The sequence below is a fragment of the Herpailurus yagouaroundi genome, unplaced genomic scaffold, assembly GCF_014898765.1.
Source record: "Herpailurus yagouaroundi ecotype Mexico unplaced genomic scaffold, PumYag 29, whole genome shotgun sequence".
Classification (NCBI taxonomy): Eukaryota; Metazoa; Chordata; class Mammalia; order Carnivora; family Felidae; genus Herpailurus; species Herpailurus yagouaroundi.
This window is the reverse complement of record NW_024412377.1, coordinates 43755725-43776574: the sequence shown is the minus strand read 5'-3', so window position 1 is coordinate 43776574 and position 20850 is coordinate 43755725. Positions and strand designations below refer to the sequence as shown.

General features: G+C 48.5%; 1 protein-coding gene and 1 long non-coding RNA gene across 2 annotated transcripts in view; one reads left to right on the top strand and one right to left on the bottom strand.

Annotated features, from left to right (window-relative positions):
• Window positions 1-20850, top strand: part of FAT2 (FAT atypical cadherin 2) — an 83845-nt gene that overhangs the window by 59283 nt on the left and 3712 nt on the right. The window contains exons 16-22 of the mRNA XM_040498179.1: window positions 960-1097; window positions 1702-1845; window positions 4020-4217; window positions 7686-8496; window positions 12814-12959; window positions 16919-17360; window positions 19248-19401. Of these exons, the coding sequence (XP_040354113.1) occupies window positions 960-1097; window positions 1702-1845; window positions 4020-4217; window positions 7686-8496; window positions 12814-12959; window positions 16919-17360; window positions 19248-19401 (2033 nt within the window). The remainder of the gene's footprint in view (window positions 1-959; window positions 1098-1701; window positions 1846-4019; window positions 4218-7685; window positions 8497-12813; window positions 12960-16918; window positions 17361-19247; window positions 19402-20850) is intronic.
• Window positions 4451-20296, bottom strand: LOC121045387 (uncharacterized). Its single transcript, XR_005797723.1, has 3 exons — window positions 20285-20296; window positions 12365-12368; window positions 4451-6943 (listed from the first exon to the last, which is right to left on the bottom strand). It is a non-coding gene; the product is annotated as an uncharacterized LOC121045387 (long non-coding RNA).

Here is a 20850-nt window from a genome sequence, read left to right as displayed (position 1 = left end):
GACTTGGGTGGGTTCTTATCTCCTCCTCCCCCAGATGTCTGTGAGCATGGGTTAGTTAATCAGTTTGTATACTATAGACTTGATTCTGACTTGTAGCCACTTGGCCAAACTGTTGCTCATGACAGAGGGTCTCAGGGCCATGTTCGGTAAGGTCTAGATCACGTATTGATAGAGTGGGGCATGGGAGAGGCCTTAGAGGGGGTCTCTGTCCAGAGGCGCCAAGGCCTGGGAAGGACCTGGTCACAGTGTGTGATGTGGAGACTCAGTGTGGGGGGAGGGGCACCAAATAACACTTCTTTGCATTCAAACATGTAATTGCTCCCTACTATATAGAGTGAAAACAAACTGTACGTCCATATTCAAAGTTGACCATGACCTCTCCTTATTCTGCCTTCTCGTCTTATCTCCTTCTACTCTCTGACATGTATCCTATGCTCCAACCACCGAAGAAGATGTGCCTTTCCCCAAACAGCCTCTGCACTTTCATACATTCTGGGCTCATGTCTGGAATGCTGGCTCCACTCCCAGAAACCCTTCTTATCCTTCTGGGACTCATGAATGCTTTGCTAATCTCCCCAGGTAGAATTTACCACTGTGTTCTCTGTGCTCTCATAAAGCTGATCACACTTTTCCTCAAATCAGAATGACCCATAACATTAGACATTAAACTTCCCGGTGGGCATATTCATTTTGGCATGCCCCTCACCTCCTAGTTCCGGACCTAGCATCCTGTCGGTATGAGTGAATGAGTACATGAATGAACCATGGCATGCTGAAATCTATACTACAATATAAAATGAAGAGATTCCTTTGGTAGGGATGACTGTGGCCCATGGGACTGCCACTCCGATGGCAATCATTGGAGGGGACACTCATCTGTTCCCTTTACACTCCCAGGGGCCAATATTCCCTCAGGTCCCTTTTGACCTCCATTCACAACTACCCTCCCACTGCTGCAGGTGTCAGCAACTGATGAAGACGGACCTGTAAATAGTGCCATCACGTACAGCCTGGTAGGAGGGAACCAGCTCGGGCACTTCACCATCCACCCCAAGAAGGGGGAGCTGCAGGTGGCCAAGGCCCTGGATTGGGAACAGGTGAGTCATGTGGGAGGGGCCCGACCCGAGCTCATCAGAGCAGAGGTATGGTCCCAGTGCAGGTCCAGAGAACTGTGGTCAGCACCCCATGCTGACTTCTCCAGACCTGCCCTCACTTGTTTTCTCTGTGTGGTCTCTGTGGCCTATGAGGCCGGAGGCAGGAGAGGGACTAAGTGACCCTTAACCTCCTTTAGAGGAGCTCAGGCTAGCTTCTTACTATTGACAAGGAGCCATTAGATAATAAACCAATAGTAATAAATCAATAATAAATTCTTGTTTATTGAGCACCTGCTCTGTGACAGGAACTTTGCTAAGTGCTTTACATACATTTGGTCCTTAAAATAATCCTAGGGCGTGGGTCCCAATAATCTCACAGATGTTTAGTCACCTTCTCCACGTCTCACAGCTAGGAAATGGTTCAAGTGGAAATCAAACCTATTTCTTCCTGCCTCCAAAACCTGGACCCTGAAATAGTATGTACGGGCAATGGAGGCAGGCATAGCGGAGCATCTCCATCTTATTTTGGGGAAAACATTAGCGATGAGTCATGGGGCAGAACTGAGGGGTCTTGTTGCTAACTCTCTATTGGCATCTTGCTATACAGACTTCTAGCTATTCCCTGAGGCTCCGAGCCACAGACAGCGGGCGGCCCCCACTGCATGGGGACACAGACATCGCTATCCAAGTGGTCGATGTCAATGATAACCCGCCGAGGTTCTTCCAGCTCAACTACAGCACCTCCGTCCAGGTACGCTTGAGCTTCCAAAGACATCTTGAAGCCTTCCTGCCTTCATCTCCCTCCTAGTGGAGGGTGCTCACCACTGATATCAGTTCACCCAAACATGGGCTGTGACCTTGCCAACTGATATCCCTAATGGCAACACAGCCTGCAAAAGGGGACTATGAATTACAGCATTAACAAACAATTGGGCAATGTGCCAGGCACTTGCACATCCATTACCCCATTTGGGACCTGCATAGCTGCAGGAAACAGGTAGTACGGTAACCACTGCCCCCCGCCCCCTTATTCGTGGTTTTGCTCTCTGTGGTTTCAGCCAGGCTGACCCCTAGTCAGTCACGGTCCAGAAGCTGGTGATCCCCTTCTGACATATCATCAGAAGGTCAGTAGTAGCTTAATGTACATCACACAGGCTGTGTGCTTATGTCGTTCATCTTACGTCACTTCATCATGTAGGCATCTTACTATCCTCACATGGTCACAAGAAGAAGGGTGAATACAGATACTTAGAGAGAGAAAGAGAGACCACACTCACATAACTTTTATTAGAGTATATTGTTATAATTTTCTATTTTATCATTAGTTATTGTTGTTAATCTCTTATTGTGCCTCATTTATAAATGAAACTTTATCACAGGTATGTATGTATAGAAAAAAATCCCAGTATATACAAGGTGTGGTTACTATCCATGGTTTTTAGCATCCACTGGGGATGTTAGAACATATCACCAAGGATAAGGAGGCCTACTCTGTCCACTTTACAGGTTTTTAAAATGGAGGTGCAGAAATGTGCCATTGTTAGAATGTGGCAAATCTGGGATTTAAACGCAGAAGATTTTCCAGATCTCATGCTATTTTCATCATACTGATGGTTTACAAATGGGATTTGAAGAGGGCCTAGGGATTCACCGGGGAATTGTGACCATAAGAAGTGAGGGAGGTGAGGACGAGGATAAGACGGCAGAATCATGGGTCCTGCTATGTATCAGCCAGAGTTATTCACTTGTTTGTGTATTATGAGTATTAGGTAGGATGCTGTGACTGCCAATAACAGATTATCTGACTAAAACCTTGTTTAATAATAAAGATTTATTTCATGTAACAAAAGGTATGATGGTGGGAAGTTCTATTCCAGAATTGGTTATTTCACCAGAAAAACAGTATCACAGCTTTGAGCTAGCTTCTTTGAAATTCCCTCACCTTCTTTCTCATGGTTACAAAATGGCTGCTGCAGCTCCAGCATCACATCCTTGTCTAACCATCTTCAAAGGCAAACAGAAGGGGACTTCCCCCCACTCTGTTTTTAGCAAAGAAGAAAACTTCTTAAAACCCTCATCTGGTTGACTTCTCCAATGATCAGAATCAGATTACGTGATCAACATTAAACCAAAAACTGGCACTTGAAATCAGATTTTATAACTGACTTACACCAATCATAGTCCATCTCTTCTTAATAAGGACACAACTTTTCTGAGATACGGCCACCCCACACCTGAACAAAAGTCAGGTTTTGTAAGAAAGGAAGGAAGGAATGTCTATTGGATAGGCAACCATTAGTTTCTGTCCATCGGATTTCTGTTCATAGATAGGATTTTGTTGCAAAAAGATAGTGAACCACCACTGTGTTATAGATACTGAATTCCCATGTTATGGAGCAAAGACTGGAACAGTACCCAGGAAATCTATTTTTTAGTTGAATTCCTACGCGTTTTTAAATGTTCTCATTGAGTGGCTGTTCCATTGGTCTTCTAAACAGGAAACCATTTATAAGTGTTCAGTTGACCCTACGAATCCCAAAATTTCCACGTGGATCCCAGGCGCTTACGAATTTATATACGTGAATCGTCAGCTGTGTGAACTTGCACAAGTCACCTTCTGTAGGATAAGGGGACCCTAGGGACCCTTCTGGCCTCCAAGGGCTTTGTTTCTAAGACCCAGCACCGCCCTCAGGAAGCTCTTGGTCAAGATTGGCGGAGCCAACAACTAATTCAGAGGCTGGCAGAATGAATGAATGAATGAATGAATGAATGAATGAATGAATGAATGACAGCTCAAGGTCCAGGCATGGCCTGAGAGTAGCCAGAGTGCTGAGGACTTAGCCCAGAGGAGGGGACCCAGAAAGATGCAAAAGGAAGGACTGGAATTCATTTTGCTCTTTGATTTCTTGTCACTCTCTGTCTCAGGAGAACTCACCCATTGGCAGCAAAGTCCTGCAGTTGATCCTGAGTGACCCAGACTCCCCCGAGAACGGCCCCCCCTACTCATTCCGAATCACCAAGGGGAATGATGGCTCTGCCTTCCGAGTGACCCCTGATGGATGGCTGGTGACCACCATGGGCCTGAGAAAGAGAGTCCAGGAGTGGTATCAGCTTCAGATCAAGGTAAGAGCTGTGTTGGGCCACTGGTGGTGACCATGGGGACAGCAGTGTGCTGGCAAAAGCACTGTCAGTGCTCCTATTATTAGGGGGAAGTGTACAGAGCTCTCACTAGGTGCTGGGCCCTGGGTTAAGTTCTCCACGGGTCTCATTGCATTAAATCCTCGCAATGGGCTTTAGGGCAGGTACAATTACCACCCCCGCTTTACAGATGTAGCAACTGAGGCACAGGGAGCTTGAGCGCCTGGCTTAAAGCAATACTGCTAATAAGTGGCAGAGGGGGGTTGCTCCAGACCAAACACTCTGACCCTAGAGCCTAAGCTCTTAATTCCTACACTGCCTCCAGGCAGAACCATACCCTCACTCTGGCTCTAACTTCCTGAGCCAGAACAGCTCTCTGAACCTCACAGAAATTGGTGTGGGGTCCAAACTGGAGAACATATATACGTGTGAAGGGGATTACGGTGATGTTGCAAAGGGCAGCCCGAGAACAGCCAAAGTAAAGTTGTCAAGATGGTGGCTAAACGTTTCTTCTTCATTTAATTCCCTCAAAATCCCTTTCTTAAATCTCAAGTCACAGTGGATCCTATTGTGCTGTGAACTTCTTCCCTGGGATCAGGATGATGGATCCATCCATTCATCCAGCCAGCCGGTCCGTCATTCACTGAGTCTTTGAACAACTATTGAGCACCCATCACGTGTCAGCCCCTATGCTTGCTGCTAGTAATGTAGCAGGGGGAAAGAAGGGGGTGGTCCTCATGGGCTTTTGATTCCAATCACGGAGATAAACAATAAACAGATGAAGAAAGAAAGTGATGAGAGGCTCACAGGGCACAGGGGAGACATATTCAGAGGATGGCTGCCCTCACGAGGAGGGGACCTTTGAGCTGGGACCTGAGAAGTGAGCTGTGTGAAAATGGTCAGGAAAGTGTCACAGGCAGGAACAAGATGAGCCAATGTCTCAAGCCAAGAGTTCAAGCTCTGGAACAAGCGCTTGAAGTGGCCTCAGATGGAGCTAATGTGGTCGGCGTGGTGATCTATAATGGGAATAAGCTGAAGACATGGGGTGGCTGGGTCACGGAGGTCTCATAGCTTGGGTGACCATATACGTGAGGTCCAAACTGCGACGCTCTTGAGAGGGAGAGAGGCACTAAAAACATTCATTGGCGATCATTGAGCCACAACAGGATCAATTAGTGAAAATCAAGACTGACCCGGGCAAACCAGAAAGTACAGCCAATCCTAACTATAAGCCTTGGTATTACTTTCATTACTACTTCCAATCCCAGCTGGAGCCAATGGTGCTGAAACCTTGAGCTGATAATGAAGACGCAGGGAGTGGATAGATTAGGGACAAGCTCTGCATGGAAATAAACAGGAGTTGGTGATAGATTGGAAACGGGGGGGGGGGGCGGGAGAGAGAAGAATCAGGGGTGACTCCCAGGTTCCTGGCTCCAGTGAAGACTGGGTGGTGGGGCCACTTATGAGGCTGGAAAGATGGTGGGGTGGGGGAAGAACAGGTTTATGGGGTAAAGTGAGGATCCTGTTTTGCACCGGTCACCTTTCAGGTGCCCATGAGACATCTAAGTGTCCAGCAGGTCGTTGGGAATGAGAATCTGCAGCTCAGCACACAGGTGTGGGCTAATGTAGAGGGTTCTGAAAGCTCAGGGCATGGACATGACTGCCTAGGGAGAGATGAAAGAGAACAGCTTCCTGAACTCTGTTTCTTGACCCAGACAATCGCTCGGTAACTATCAACATCACCATCTCCTGCATTTGTCCTGTATTTCCACTTTCGTTCACTGGGAGGTACTAGAGGCCAGCAAAAAAAACGGGCTATGGACCCAGGTAGGAGTTCAGATTCTGCTCGGGACTTAACCTGCTGTGTGACCTTCGGCGAGTTACTTGACCTCTCTGAGCCTCAGTTATACCTGCTGTAAAATGGGAGATTTCGTGGCATCTATCTCGTAAGAAAGGCGAGGGTTTGGGTTAGTGCTGATATGCTATCTCATATATGCATCGGAAGCATTTAAAAGTGACTGGCACACAGTTTTGCTCACAGTGGTGCCAGCTGTATGTTATACTTAGCAGTGGTCTTAACTACTCTCATTGCTATTGATGACCTCATCTGTGTTATGCACAAATCCCAGTAGTAGGTGTCATTTCACAACCTTCTCCCCCCATTCAAAGCACCGGAATAAGATACGACTCTGGAGAAAGTCGTGGAGGCCCTGGGCTGACAGCTGTGAAAATGATAACGTCCCTGAGGAGAGGAAGGATACTTGGTTCTTGCTAATCTGGACACAAAGTTGCAGGGATGCTTGGCAAAACGTGAAAGGAAAAAGGCATTTTTTATTTACATTCTCTTCCTTGCTTAACTGAGGTCACGGCATGGCCTTGTTAAAACCTTCGTGGCTTTTCATGACTCTGACATAAAACCTGACCTTGTGCTCCTCAGCCCGTAAGTGACTGGGCGGCCTCCCTCGAGCCCTCCTCTGCCCTCGGCCCTGCCCACTCGCTCCAGCAGCCGGGGCCCCTTTCTGCTTGGTGGAGCTCGTCACGCTCTTTCCACCCGAGGGCTTGACGCTTGCTGTTCCCTGTGTCACCTGCTCTTCTCACCTGTCCTCACCCCTCAGGACTCAGCTCCTCAGAGATGCCTCCCCTCCCACCTGATCTTCACTCTTCACATCTCTTTCAGTCTTCACATCTCTGCCCCATGCTCCGGTGATTTCCTCCGAGTCTGACATTCCCTTGTGTATTTAGTGATGTATCTATTGTCTCTGGCCCGGGGAAAGGACTCAGCGAGTATCTGTTAGCTGAGGGACAAAGGCCCACTCCAACCCCAATCACATAGTAAAGGGGTGTCCAAGGAGAACCTCCTTAGGCTGACAGGGACCACGAAGGATGCACATAGGAATCACAAAGAGACATGTGATGCGTCGCTTAAGGAAGGAGACAGGGGGCACCTGGTGGCTCAGTCGGTTGACATCCGACTTCGGCTCAGGTCATGATCTCGCGGTTCGTGAGTTCGAGCCCCGCGTCGGGCTCTGTGCTGACAGCTTGGAGCCTGGAGCCTGCTTCCGATTCTGTCTCCCTCTTCCTCTGCCCTTCCCTGCTGGCGCTCTGTCTCTCAATAATAAATAAACGTTAAAAAATTTAAAAAAAGGAAGGAGACAGAACGAGGGACGTTGGAGAGGAAGGAGGCTCGCGTTCGAGTGGCCAGAGAGATTTAGGAAGAGGCTCGGAGAGATGTCAAATGAGGAAAGGGAGCTCAGCTTTACCATGTGGTAGGGGATGGAACTCCCTCCACAAAACCTCCAGTGCGTTTGGAGTCCTTGTTTTCTTTTTCACCTCTGACAGCGCGTTGAGCCTGCCCCCTGAGCGGAGAGACCAGGCTGCCCAAGGAGGCCCGGCCTGGTCTGGGCCACCGCCAGCTGCAGCCCATGGTGACGGCAGTGCCTGTTCTGTCCACAGGTGTCAGACAGCGGCATCCCTCCCCTCTCGTCCTCGACGTCCGTCAGAGTCCACATCACGGAGCAGAGCCACTACCCACCCTCGGCCCTGCCACTGGAGATCTTCATCACCGTCGGGGAGGAGGAGTTCCAGGGGGGCATGGTGGGCAAAATCCACGCCACGGACCGAGACCCTCAGGACACGCTGACCTACAGCCTGGCAGGAGAGGAGACCCTGGGCAGGCACTTCTCAGTGGGCGCAACTGATGGCAAGATTATCGCCACCCAGGGCCTGTCTCGCGGCCGCTATGCTTTCAACGTCACCGTCGATGACGGGACCTTCGCCACCACTGCCGGGGTCCACGTCCACGTGTGGCACGTGGGGCGGGAGGCTCTGCAGCAGGCCCTGTGGATGGGCTTCCACCAGCTCACCCCGGAGGAGCTGGTAAGTGACCACTGGAGGAACCTGCAGAGGTTCCTCAGCAACAAACTGGACATCAGACGAGCTAACATCCACCTGGCCAGCCTTCAGCCTGCAGACACCACGGCTGGGGTGGACGTGCTCTTGGTCTTTGAGGGGCATTCCGGAACCTTCTACAAGCTCCAGGAGCTGGCATCCATCATCACTCGCTCGGCCGAGGAGATGGAGCAGTCGGTGGGAATTCAGATGAGGTCAGCCATGCCCGTGGTGCCCTGCCAGGGCCCGCGCTGCCAGGGTCAAAGGTGCCAAGAGACGGTGCACCTGGACCCCAGGGTGGGACCCACCTACAGCACAGCCAGGCTCAGCATCCTGACCCCGCGGCACCGCCTGGAGAGGAGCTGCTCTTGCAATGGTGAGTGATGGGCTTCTCCAAGACACCCAGCACTGCGGGGCTCAGCCAGACTGGCTCTGGGGGTGGAGATCCCAGGGAGGCCCAGGGGGGTAGTGAGAGGGGGGTTTTAACAGGGCTAAAGGCCACAGTCCACAGGCCACCGCGAGACAGGTGGCAGCCTCCCCAAATCTAGTCATGGAACAGCACCCCATTCCCGGCCACTTTTTGGAGTTTTGAAAATAACAGTCAGGAATCAAGAGGCAAGTAAGTAGCATGATGGCTAAGAGCAGACTCTGACATCAGACTGCCTGGGTTTGAATCCCAGCTCTGCCACTTGCTCGCCAACTAACCTTAGGAAAATGATCTAGCCTCTCCGTGCCTTTGGGCGGTTAGAGGAATTAAATGAGTGTTAAATGTCAAGGGCTTGCTAAAAAAAAAAAAAAGAACCAAATAGAAATGAAAAAATAAAATAAAATAAAAATAACAAATAAGGGGCACCTGGGTGGCTTGGTCAGTTAAGCGTCCGACTTCGGCTCGGGTCATGATCTCACGGTCTGTGAGTTCGAGCCCCACGTCGGGCTCTGTGCTGACAGCTTAGAGCCTGGAGCTGCTTCGGATTCTGTGTCTCCCTCTCTCTCTGCCCCTCCCCTGTTCATGCTCTGTCTCTGTCTCAAAAATAAATAAATGTTAAAAAATAAAATAAAATAAAAATAACAAATAAGTATCAAGGGCTTGCTTAGAAAAGTGCCTGATAGGGGCGCCTGGGTGGCTCAGTTGGTTAAGCCTCCGACTTTGGCTCAGGTCGTGACCTCACGGTTTGTGGGTTCGAGCCCCGCGTCAGGCTCTGTGCTGACAGCCCAGAGCCTGGAGCCTGTTTCAGATTCTGTGTCTCCCTCTCTCTCTGCCCCTCCCCTGCTCATGCTGTCTCTCTCTCTCTCTCTCTCAAAAATAAACATTAAAAAAAAAAGTGCCTGACATACAGACAGTGGTCAGTAAACACGAGTTACTGCTACTTCTTCTACTGTTATTACTGCTACAGCGTGGTGCTTATAATCTCAAGATTTAGACTAGACAGCTCAGGTTCAAACCCCAGCTCCACCTCTTGCTATCTGTGTGACCTTAGGTGGGTTGCCAAATCCTCTGAACTGTAGTTTCTCAACTATAAGGTAATGAAAATATTACCATCTGCCTTCTGGAGTAGGTTTGGGGAGTAAATTATTTAATGGATATAAAAGCACTTAACCTTTGTCAGGCCCATCATAAGCACCTCGTTGCACACGGTGGCGGCGGTTGCTAGAAGGACTCTGCTATGCGCCAGGCACTACGTTACCTGAACTGACTGCCACCAACACCCTGAGAAGCAGGGTCACCAGATCCAACTACAGTGGAAACTGAGGGATGGGGATTGTGTTGGTTTGCTCGACGCTGCACAGCCTCCAACGAAGGGCTGGTTACTTAAATAGCCATGTGTCCTACTCTAAAGCTTGAGCTCTTTACCGCAACCCACAGGAAGTTAGTTTTCTGATTAGACTCAACTCCAGCACCCCTGGCGTCAAGAATCGGTGCTCTGGACCCGCTTGGGGATGTTGGCAAAGGGAAACGGCATCGCCTCCCCTTCACCATCGCCCCCTGCCTGGCCTGGCCTACCTTTATGGGTCTCCCCAGTTTGCATTAGGGAAATTCTTTCTCCAAAGATTTGTGGGCTTTTTCTAGGTCCCACTGTATTCAGGCTGGGTGAGCTACTCTGGGTGGGTGCGGGAGGGAAGGGTTTCCCTTCTGTGTCTCTTGCCCCAGGGTTGCCTGCAGGGAACGCTGTGCTGGCCGAAGGTTCTCATGCGGTCACCTGGCACCAGACAGCGGAGGTTCTAAAATTCATGCTTATTCAGAATCATCTGGGGAGTGTGTTTTTAAAGAGAACTGCTCCTGCGTATCACCTCCAGAGTCTGTTATTCAGAAAGTCTTGGGTGAGGCCTAGAATTGGCATTTTTTAAATAAAGTTTTTAGGGGCGCCTGGGTGGCTCAGTCGGTTGAGCGGCCGACTTCGGCTCAGGTCACGATCTCGCGGTCCGTGGGTTCGAGCCCCGCGTCGGGCTCTGTGCTGACAGCTCAGAGCCTGGAGCCTGTTTCAGATTCTGTGTCTCCCTCTTTCTCTGACCCTCCCCCGTTCATGCTCTGTCTCTCTCTGTCTCAAAAATAAATAAATGTTAAGCTGAGGGTTGATGGGGGGTGGGAGGGAGGGGAGGGTGGGTGATGGGTATTGAGGAGGGCACCTTTTGGGATGAGCACTGGGTGTTGTATGGAAACCAATTGGACAATAAATTTCATATATTGAAAAAATAAATAAATAAAATAAATAAATAAATGTTAAAAATAAATAAACAAATAAAGTTTTTATTTTAATTCCAGTACAGTTGACATACTGTATGTGTTACATTAGTTTCGGGTGTACAATAGAGTGATTCAGTAATTCTATACATTACTCAGTGCTCGTCATGATAAATGTATTCTTAATGCCATCCCCCTATTTCTCCCATCCCTCCCCCCACCTCCCCCCTGGTAAACTTCAGTTTATTTGCTACAGTTTAAAGTCTGTTTCTTGGTTTGTCTGTCGGTCTCTCTCATCCTCTCTCTCTCTCTCTCTTTTTCCTTGGAATTGGCAGTTTTAAACAGCATCTCAGGTAGTTCTGAAGCAGGTGGTCCAAGGTCTACGCTTGGAGAAATATTAGAGAGGCTGGCTCACCAATCACCAGAATCAATTAGGGTTGTGTTGTTACTTCTTAAAACATTTTGGTGAAATGCGGCACACAGAAGGATCCATGGACCCCTTGTACAGCCCAACTAGTTTTCACAAACCAAACACACCCGTGTAACTAGCACCTGTATCAAGGATCACTTCTCGGGAACCTCCCTTGTCTCCCTTCCAGTCGCTACACCCATCGTGGGGAGGTTTTTTTAAATGCAGACTCTCGGGGCGCCTGGGTGGCCCAGTCCGTTAAACGTCCAACTGTTGGTTTCGGCTCAGGTCACGATCTTGCGGTTTTGTGAGGTCGAGCCCTGCTTCGCCCCTTTCTGTGCTGACAGCGCGGAGCCTGCTTGGAATTCTCTAATTCTCTCCTTCCCTCTCTTTCTGCCCCTCTCCCCCCTCACTCTGCCTCTGTCTCAATCAAAATAAAAATATACACTTTATAAATAAATAAACAAAACGCAGATTCTCTTGTTCCTCCAGAACTACTGAGTCATACTCTCTGAGGGTAGAGCGTGGCATTCTGTATTTTAAAACTCTCTCCAGCTGGTCCTGATACTCAGCCAGGTCTGAGAATTCCTGATCTGCATCGTCTTCAACATCCCATTATGCCATAATGACCTACTACAACGGAATTGCCAGCATCAGAGAGTCTTAGACTTAGAGTACAACAGACTCTTAGGATCTTGAAATGCCATGTGCCTCAGGCTTTCTGGTTCTTCCTTCTCCTCTTGGCTTTTATTCTCTCTCTTCAACAATCTGGGAGATCTGGGGCCTATGCAGCTGCTCCCCTTGCTGGACAACTGATAAGCTTATCCACACTGAGGTTTTAGGGATTCAACAACTGAACTCACTTCTGGGGAAGGTAGTAATCTGTATAATGTAGCATTTCCCAAGGCAGGCCCACACAACGCTATTTCCAAGGGCTTTGAATAGGTGGTCCACATAAGAGGGTCCCCTGGTCAAACAAGCAGGAGAAACTCAAGTTTAAGTGAAGACTCCTTACTCTGCAACTGTGTGTTACCAATTGCTACAGGGCGACGTGCGTGCAGGACTTTACAGAAGTTTGGGCCCTTCCCTTAATCGAAGGGTCCTCTCCACCTCTCACAGTGCTTCATATGGTTAAGAGCTTACTCAAATGGTTACCTTCCTAATGGTGAAGGAGAGATCCTGAGGCAAATGACCTTTGTGGTATTCCTGAAATCACATATATATGCAGAATCCTCTCCAATTCTACCTCCTTCTTCCCCCAGTGATGTCAAAAATAACACAGAAACTATGTAGGGTAGAAATTTTCATGTCCACACATTTCATTGGTTACATTTCCAGCTTGATTCTTGCTTTCTTACTGGTTTGGGCTCACAGTTTGAGGGACCCAAGGCAAGAGTTTCTGGGGCCAAAAGAAAGCGTGCAAGGTGATGGCCCATGTCTAGCTGCATGGCCCTGGACAAGTAACCCCCCACCCCCAAGAAGCCTCATTCTTTCATCTATAAAATGTGAGCAATGTCACCCAAGGGTTGAATGAGACAAAGTCAGCTCGGGGACTCCAAGGGGACCTCTTCATAAGGAGTTGACATCTCTGGTTGCTTCTCCAGGTACCGCCACAAGGTTCAGCGGTCAAAGCTTTGGACGGTACCGTCTTCCAGAGGCCCAGAACTGGCACATCCGGTTCCGTCTGAAAACACTCCAATCACGGGCTGTTCTCCTGTTCAGCAACGAGACAGTGTGTATCTCCCTGAAGGTAAGGCACTACAGCCTGAGGGATTTCACGTGGGTGTGCCAGGCTGTTGGGGGGCAGCAGGGGGAAGAGCCAAGAAGCCCAATTTCTGGCAAAAAAAATCCTGCATGGTTTTCAGGGATGATAGTGTGACTACTGAGTTAAGATGCAAGGCCTTCCACTTGTGAAGGCCAAAGCCCCCAACCTGGAGATCTACATCCAAGGACAACCAGAGGTCAGACTGCTCTGTGGGAGGAGAGGGAGCCTCTGAAGATAGAGGGAGAAATGGATGAGGCCACCTGGCCAGGGTGGTTTTTTGTTTGTTTGTTTGTTTGTTTTTGTCACTTTTGCTGCGTAACAGACAAGTGTTTCCCAAGATGGGTGGGAGGCTGGCTACACCAAGGTGCTCAAGGCTACAAACCCAGCATTAAGTTACATGGACTCACATGGAAGAAAAGTGAATTCTTTCAGCCCCTCTGATTACATCTCATAGGACATCTCAGTTTGCCTGCCTCCAACACTCAAGCCAATCTCCCAGGTTGACAAAGAAAAAGACTTTGGCAGCTAGTTAGAAATTATTATGCCATAAACATTTAGTGACCATCTACCTAGTGACAGGCACTGTTCTAGATGCTTGAGTCTCATTGGTGAATAAGACAAAAATCTCTCTCAGAGTTTTCACCCTACAGGGGGAAGACGGACAATAAATATAAATATAATGGCTCAGAAAAGTATAGTTTGTCCAAATGTGATAAGTGTATTGACTTAAAAAAAAAGGATAAGGGGGATCAGGAGGGTGGGGAGGGGGGTTGCAGTTTTAAGTAAGGTGATCAGGGAAGGCTTCACTGAGTTGATAAGTGAACCATAATGTGAAGGGGGTTAGGGTAGACATCTGGAGGAACAGCGTTCTAGGGAGAGGGAATAGCAATGCAAAAACCTTTTGGTAGGAGAATGCTTAGCATGTTTAAGGAACATCCCAGACATTAGTAGTAGGAGTCGAAGTCAGATATATAATGGGATGAGGGAATACCTATAAAGTTCTCATAGGCCACTTAAGGGCTTCAGCTTTTATTCCAAGCAAAATGGAGGGCATAAGAAGGTTTGAGCAGAGAATTGACATGATGTGATATATTCAAAAGGGTCGCCATGGCTCTGGTTGATAAGCAACTTTAGAGAAACAAGGATAAAAGCAGAGGGAACCAGCCAAGAGCCTATTGCAATAATTCAGGTGAGAGATGGTGGTGGTCTAGATCAGGGTAATGACAGTGCAATGGGAGGAAGGGTTCAGAATCGGGTAGATTTTTGAAGGTAAAGCCAACAGGATTTCCTGACGAACTGAATGAGGGCTGGGAGAGAAAGCAAGGAGTAAGTTTCAGCCTGAGTAACTAGAAGGAATGGAGTGGCTGCCAACAGACCCTGGGAAGGCTATGGGTAGAACAGGTTTGGGGAAGATTGATAGCTCAGATTTGGAGGTGTAAGTCTGAGATGTCTATTGAACTTCTAAGTGGAGCTGGATAAACAAGTATAGTGTCTGTGAGAAAGGTCTGGGGTAGAGATGAAGATCTGGGAGCATTCGGCATATACTCAGTATCAAAAGCCATGAAACTGAGTGAGATCACCAAGGAGTGTAGATTGGAAAAAAGATTAGACCAAGGATTCATCCTTGTGACACTTCAACATCGAGAGGCCTGGGGGAAGAGGAGGATCCAACAAAGGAGACTGAAAAGGTGCAGCCAGTGACGTGGGGGGAAACCAAGAGTATCGTATCCAGGAAGCTGAATGAAGAACACGTATCATGAAGGAAGGAGGGACCAGCTGGTAATGTGCTGCTCTGAGAGGTTAAATGAGATGGGAAGTGATATTAATCATTGGATTTGACAACACAGAGGTCACTGAATACCCTGAAACCAGTGGTTTCTGTATCATGGTGGATGGTGGGTGGAATTTTGCTACAAAGAGGGAGCAAAGAAAGTGATATCTCATGGGAGAAGTGGGTTCAAGACATTTTTTTTTTAAGATTAGAGCAATAACAGCATTTTTGTGATGACTGGAATGGTACAGTAGAGAATGAACAATTTGTGATGTAGAAAAAAAGAAAGAGTTGATGGAAACTCATCCTTGAGGAGGTAAGGGGGTTGTGATCTAGTGCATGAATGGAGAGACTGGCCTCCACCAAGGTGGGGAGATGTGATGGTAAGAGTGCCGATAAGTCCCAACCTGGTTGCTAAGAGCAAGGATGGGGAGGGGGAATCAGGAGTCTCAGGAGGGAGAAGTTGTGAGAATAGTCATCTGGGAGAGTAAACCGACTATGGAAGATAGCACCATAATTAGGCACCATGAAGGGCTCATTTGAGACTCACGGTCATGAAATTAAAGAGAGGTCAATAAGCAAGCCTGAATGTTTTTCTCCAGCCATGTTTACCTCCATGATGCTCACATACAGTTGGGGGACGGTTGGACTTTACCAGATTTGTGGGTTTGCCAAGTGACTTCTACCAAGAAAGAGAGGACAGGAACTTGGCTATGGAATTTAAACTGGATAAGGAGACAAGTGAGGACCTTACTGAGGTCGAGAGACAATGGAAAGATGATGGGACCAGTAGATTTGTGGTCCCAACCAAGTGAAAGGAGTGATTTAAGGACAATGTTTTGAGTCTACATTCTGTAGTAATAGTAAGTTTCCTTTTCAAGTATATAACAGTATAGGTAGGGCAACAATTGGGAAAGTGGGGTACAAACAAGCAGCTACTTTCTATAAAACACTGGATTGGATTTTCAAATTTCACCCAGAAAAAGTTCTACACAGCCGAGTAAGCAGAAGTTCTATCTCTTGGCCACAGTAGTCCTATTTCTTGGGCTGAGGTAAACTAAAATGATTTAACCTAGTGTTTTCTCAGATTTCTTGATTTCAGGACTTTTCACACTCTTAAAAATAATTGAAGATCCTAGGGAAGTTTTGTTTATGTGGGTTACGGCTATCACTATTTTCAGTATTAGAAATTAAAACTGAGAAATGTTAAAATCTTTATTTATTAATTCATTTAAAAAGAGGGGCGCCTGGGTGGCTTAGTCAGTTAAGCGTCTGACTCTCAGTTTCAGCTCAGGTCATGATCTCACTGTTCGTGAGTTCAAGCCTCACATCAGGCTCTGTGCTAACACTGTGGAGCCTGCTTGGGATTCTCTGTCTCCCTCTCTCTCTGCCCCTCCCCTGCCCTCTCTCTGAAAAATAAATAAACTTAAAAAAAATAAAAATAACAAGAAACTTATTACATGTTAACACAAATACCATATTTTTGTGAATAATAATTACATTTCCAAAATTAAGAAAAAAAAAGAGAGTGGCATTGTTTTACATTTTGCATATCTCTCTTACACATGTATGGCTCAACAGTAGGCAGCTGGATTTTTAGATGTACCTCTGTGTTCATAAGTTGTGGTAGCACATGTCTGGAAGTCTCCACCGTATATTCGTGAGAGAATGAGAAGAGAAAAGGCAAATAATGTCTTAGGAATATTATAAAAATGGTCTCCCTCTGTGGATCCTCTTGAAAGGTCTTAGAGACCTACTTTGATTACAGTGGAACTGTTGAAGAAGGGGGGGCGGTGAGGGAGGTTTTTGGTGTCCCTGAAGGCCAATGTTGAGGAATGTACTACAAAGGCCTGCAAAGAAGAATCCAAAAGACACGGTCTCAGTCAGCAAGGTATCTCTGGGCCTCAGTTTCCTCATCTGTGAAAGGAGATGCCATCCCTACCCAGATCATCCATGGAGTGTGGTAAGGGCCAAATGAGACCATAGACAGAAAAGTTCTTTGAGGGCTTTTATACTCCACAAAGACAATGTCTAAAACAGCCTTAAAAGCCACCAAACGCTACCTCCCTGACCCATGAAGACACAGCCGACATTCTTTGCCCGGGCAGCTTGTTAGCAGTGCTCTTCCAAGGACTTCTTGGTTTTGCTGATGGCATCTGGGCTTTCTTTGCAGCTGGTCGATGGAGTGCTCCAGCTGGAATACCATTGCCCAGGTGGTTTCTATGGAAATCTTTCCTCCTGGCTCCATGTGAATGACCAAGAGTGGCACTCCGTTGTGGTGGAGGAGACAGACACTTCCCTTCGCCTCTTGGTTGACAGATCCAGCGACACCTCCCTCATGCTCCCAAAGAACTGCCGGGGTCTCAGGCCTGAAGGGGACCTCTTTCTGGGTGGCCTTGTTCTCTTGCGTTCTTCCCCAAATGTGTCCCAGGGCTTCGAAGGCTGCCTGGATGCAGTTGTGGTCAACGGAGAGGCACTGGAGCTGCTGGTCCATGGCAAGAAGGCATCAGGCTTGCTGGAAAGGCAGGCCCTCACCCAGTGCTGCGTGCACAGTGATGACTGCAGCCAAAACCCATGTCTCAATGGCGGAAGGTGCTCACAGACCCGTGGGGCAGGTAAGGGCTGGAAATGACTCCAAGGCTTATCCCAGGAGGCTCTTCAGAAGACCCTAGCCTGTTGACCTAGCAATCATATATCACTGAAGAGTTTACAAAGTATGTTCCTTCAGCACAGCGCCATGAGGGAGAGAGGGCGTTGGAACAAAGTCACCAATGACTCCACTTTACAGCACAGGAAACTGCTGGGTTGTGTAAGGGGTACCCAGATTGGTGAAAGGCACATGGCTGTCAGGGGAGAGAGGCATGTTTGGGGTGTAGATCCCAGTGGAGCACTCCTGCCCTCTGATTCCAAACGTCTCTCTCCTCCCCTTACTATCTCTTGAGTAACGGGTTGGGATCTGCTAGGTTTACACCACGGGGAGGCAGGAGTCTTTGTTCTTCCTCAACAAGGACTGACTTGTTCGGATGAGACAGGCACTAACAGGGACCTCTGGTGCCACAGGTTGAGTTCATCATACACCGTAGGGTTAACATTGGTCGGTGCCAAGTTTCTCTTTTTTATTGCCTTTTAATCTATACTCAGCTGCCTTTCCCCTTCCCCAAGCCCATAGGCAAGGATTTAAAGTTTTTAAATGAGTTCTTACAAACTGTACATTATTGGTTTTGCACATGCTTGAATTTCTGATTATGTAAGTGATACGTAACCTTTTACACTGGTCCATCCACGCTGCCACCGTTCATGTCCACTGCCACAGTACCCCAGCGTGCCCACGCGCCCTCATTCTCTCCCTCTCCACTCAGCTAGCGGTGAGCACCCTGGTGGCTTCAACATCCCATCTCCATCAACAATGCTGCATGAATATCCTCACACGTATCTTCTTGGGAACCTGCAGGAGAACTTCCTCCAACACATGCACACACACCACGCCCAGGGATGGGATTCGCATGCCCAGAGAATGCAGATCATCATTTTGACTCAATAGGGCCAAATCGCTCTCCAGCGTGGCCACACAGGCCGCACTTTCGCCAGCAGGGCATGAGACTCCTATATCTCTGTCAACACTCAGCATCCTCCCGTTTTCTCATGTTTGCCCAGGTGATAGGACTGTCGTTTCCATCTGCGAAATATCGAAGGAGGCCAGCCCTCCTGTCTGGCCGCACTACCAGGCAGCCGTTATCTTTCACCCTTGTGCCAGCTGCCTCCCTGCTCTCTCATTTCTCTGCCCCCACCTGCGTTTTCCAGCAGGGCTCCAGAGGGATCTTGATACAAAGCAGGTCTGAGTGCATCCGTTTCCTGCTTGGAACCTTGCAGTGGCTTCCCCTTGCTGTTAAGATGGAGTCCTAACTCCTAATTCCTGCATCAGGCTCTTGGCGGTGCTCTGGCCCCTCCCACCTCCCTGGCCCTGCAGCTCCCACTGTCCCTTGGCTCCCTAAGCTCTGTTGTTCAATGGTGATGACCAATATACCGATATTCTACACAACTGGTTCAATGGGTCGGAGTCCCAAATTTGCCATTTACCTCCTGTGTGAGCGCGAACAAGCGTCATATGTTCTCTGTGCCTCATTTCCTCGCCCTCCATCAACCTGTACCTGTTGAGGATGACCTAACCAGCTTCAGAGTTGTTATGAGGCTCAAATGGGCTAACACTTGAAGATTCTTAGAACGGTGACCAGCACTGAATAAGCGTTGTCTGGGACGATGAGAAGGATATCCACCCCTATTCTTCAGAGGCCGGTCCTCCGAAGACTGTAAGTTGTGTGAGGGCAGGGAATCACGTCTTCTTGCCCAGCAGGGCAGCACACGGTGCTCGTCACAGAAGGAGGCATTCAATAACTAAACGTGAACACGTGGGTCTGCAAACATGCCGAGGCCTCCCCTCTGTCCCGGAGGGCCTCTCAGCCTGCAGCTGCCTGACTGTCCCCCATCTCCTCCCTCCCTCCCAGGGTATGTCTGCAGGTGTCCCCCACAGTTCTCTGGGAGGCACTGTGAACAAAGAAGGGAAAACTGCACTGTGACACCGTGCCTGGAAGGTGGCACTTGCATCCCCTCCCCTGAAGGAGCTTCCTGTAACTGCCCTCACCCTTACACGGGAGACAGGTAAGCATAGGGGAGGCCACCTGCCATTGGCTCCTCACCCTGGGTTTGGCCCCATGAGGGAATGAATGACGTCTGCACTCTGACCTCCGGAGAGGCCAATGGGAGACCAGGAGTGGAGTGTTCCAGTGACCTGGCTTCTTGGTCTTTTCCATGGGTGAGGCTTCTCCCTCCAACCGCCTGCATCAGAGCACTCAGAGGAGAGTTCTGATTAAGATTTCTCAAGCCTTATTCTGAACCTACTGCATCAGACTCACTAGGTGGGGGTTCACGAATCTGCACTTCTAATCAGCTCCTCAGGCTTTTCTAATCTTTGCCAAAGTCTGAACATGGCTAAAGTTCTTACTCTCTTGCTCTGGACCGCGACTTCTCAGAAAGTGGCCCGGGGACAATGACCCCTCTAGACAAATGACTCCACATTGTCCACTAGGACAATGACGCACTGTTGTGGGTCTCGTGTAAGCTACCTGTGCCTTATATTATGTTGGCCTGGGGGAGTCCAAGAATCCTCAGATCCCTAGAATCCTAGAGGTAAAGAGGCCTGGCAATTATCTAGGTTTATGGCTCCCCAGCTTGGGAGCCTTTAAAAAATCATCAGGGATACTTGTGGAAAATACAGATTTCTGGGCCTACTATATCAGAATATCCAAGGAGTGAGGCCTGGGATTCTAATTAGAACAAGCTTCCAAGGGATCCCCTTGCCGTCAGTGTGTGCCTAAGATAGCCACTGATGTAGTTCACCCACTCAGTTTACAGATGGGAAACTGAGGCCCAGAGAAGGAAAGGGCCGGTCCAAATCCCTCCACATGTTTATGACCCAAGTCCTTTCTCTCAGCACCTGGCATTTCTGGCCTCACAGCACACCTCTCTGCAGTACATGTGCCACAGGGTACTTCCTGCCTGAAAGTGGGGTCTGCATTTTACAAGAGGAACTGGGGAGGACAATGTCTAACCCCAAAGGACAAACTGTTGGTGGTGAAGTTTTAGACACTGGGACTCAAGCAGGATGGAGGAAGCCTTTCCCAATATCCCTCAAAAGTGGACAAAACTGGCCACAGAAGCCTCCTTCCTATGAGCCTTGCTCCATGAAATGCCAAGCTGACGGTGATCAGAGACGTCATACAATTCCAAGTACTCTCTCTGAACAAGTTGTCCAATGTAAGGTCTGTGCAGGGTCACAGACCCTGTGTTGGGTTTCTGTGACCTCCTGAAGAACAGTGGGTAACACTGCCACCCTGTTGCCATGGCCGGGTGACTGCTGACTTGTAGCTGGGACTCTGACATTATTGCTGAGGACAGCTGGGTATGTTGGTTGCCTCGACCACAGTATACGTTTGGAAGTCTCACCTTAATGATGGAGAGTATATCCAAAACCTAGATCTCATGAGTGGGAAATAATGGATGGGCCTAGAGCCTAGATTCCAAATCTAGGTCATGAATGAACATGTAACT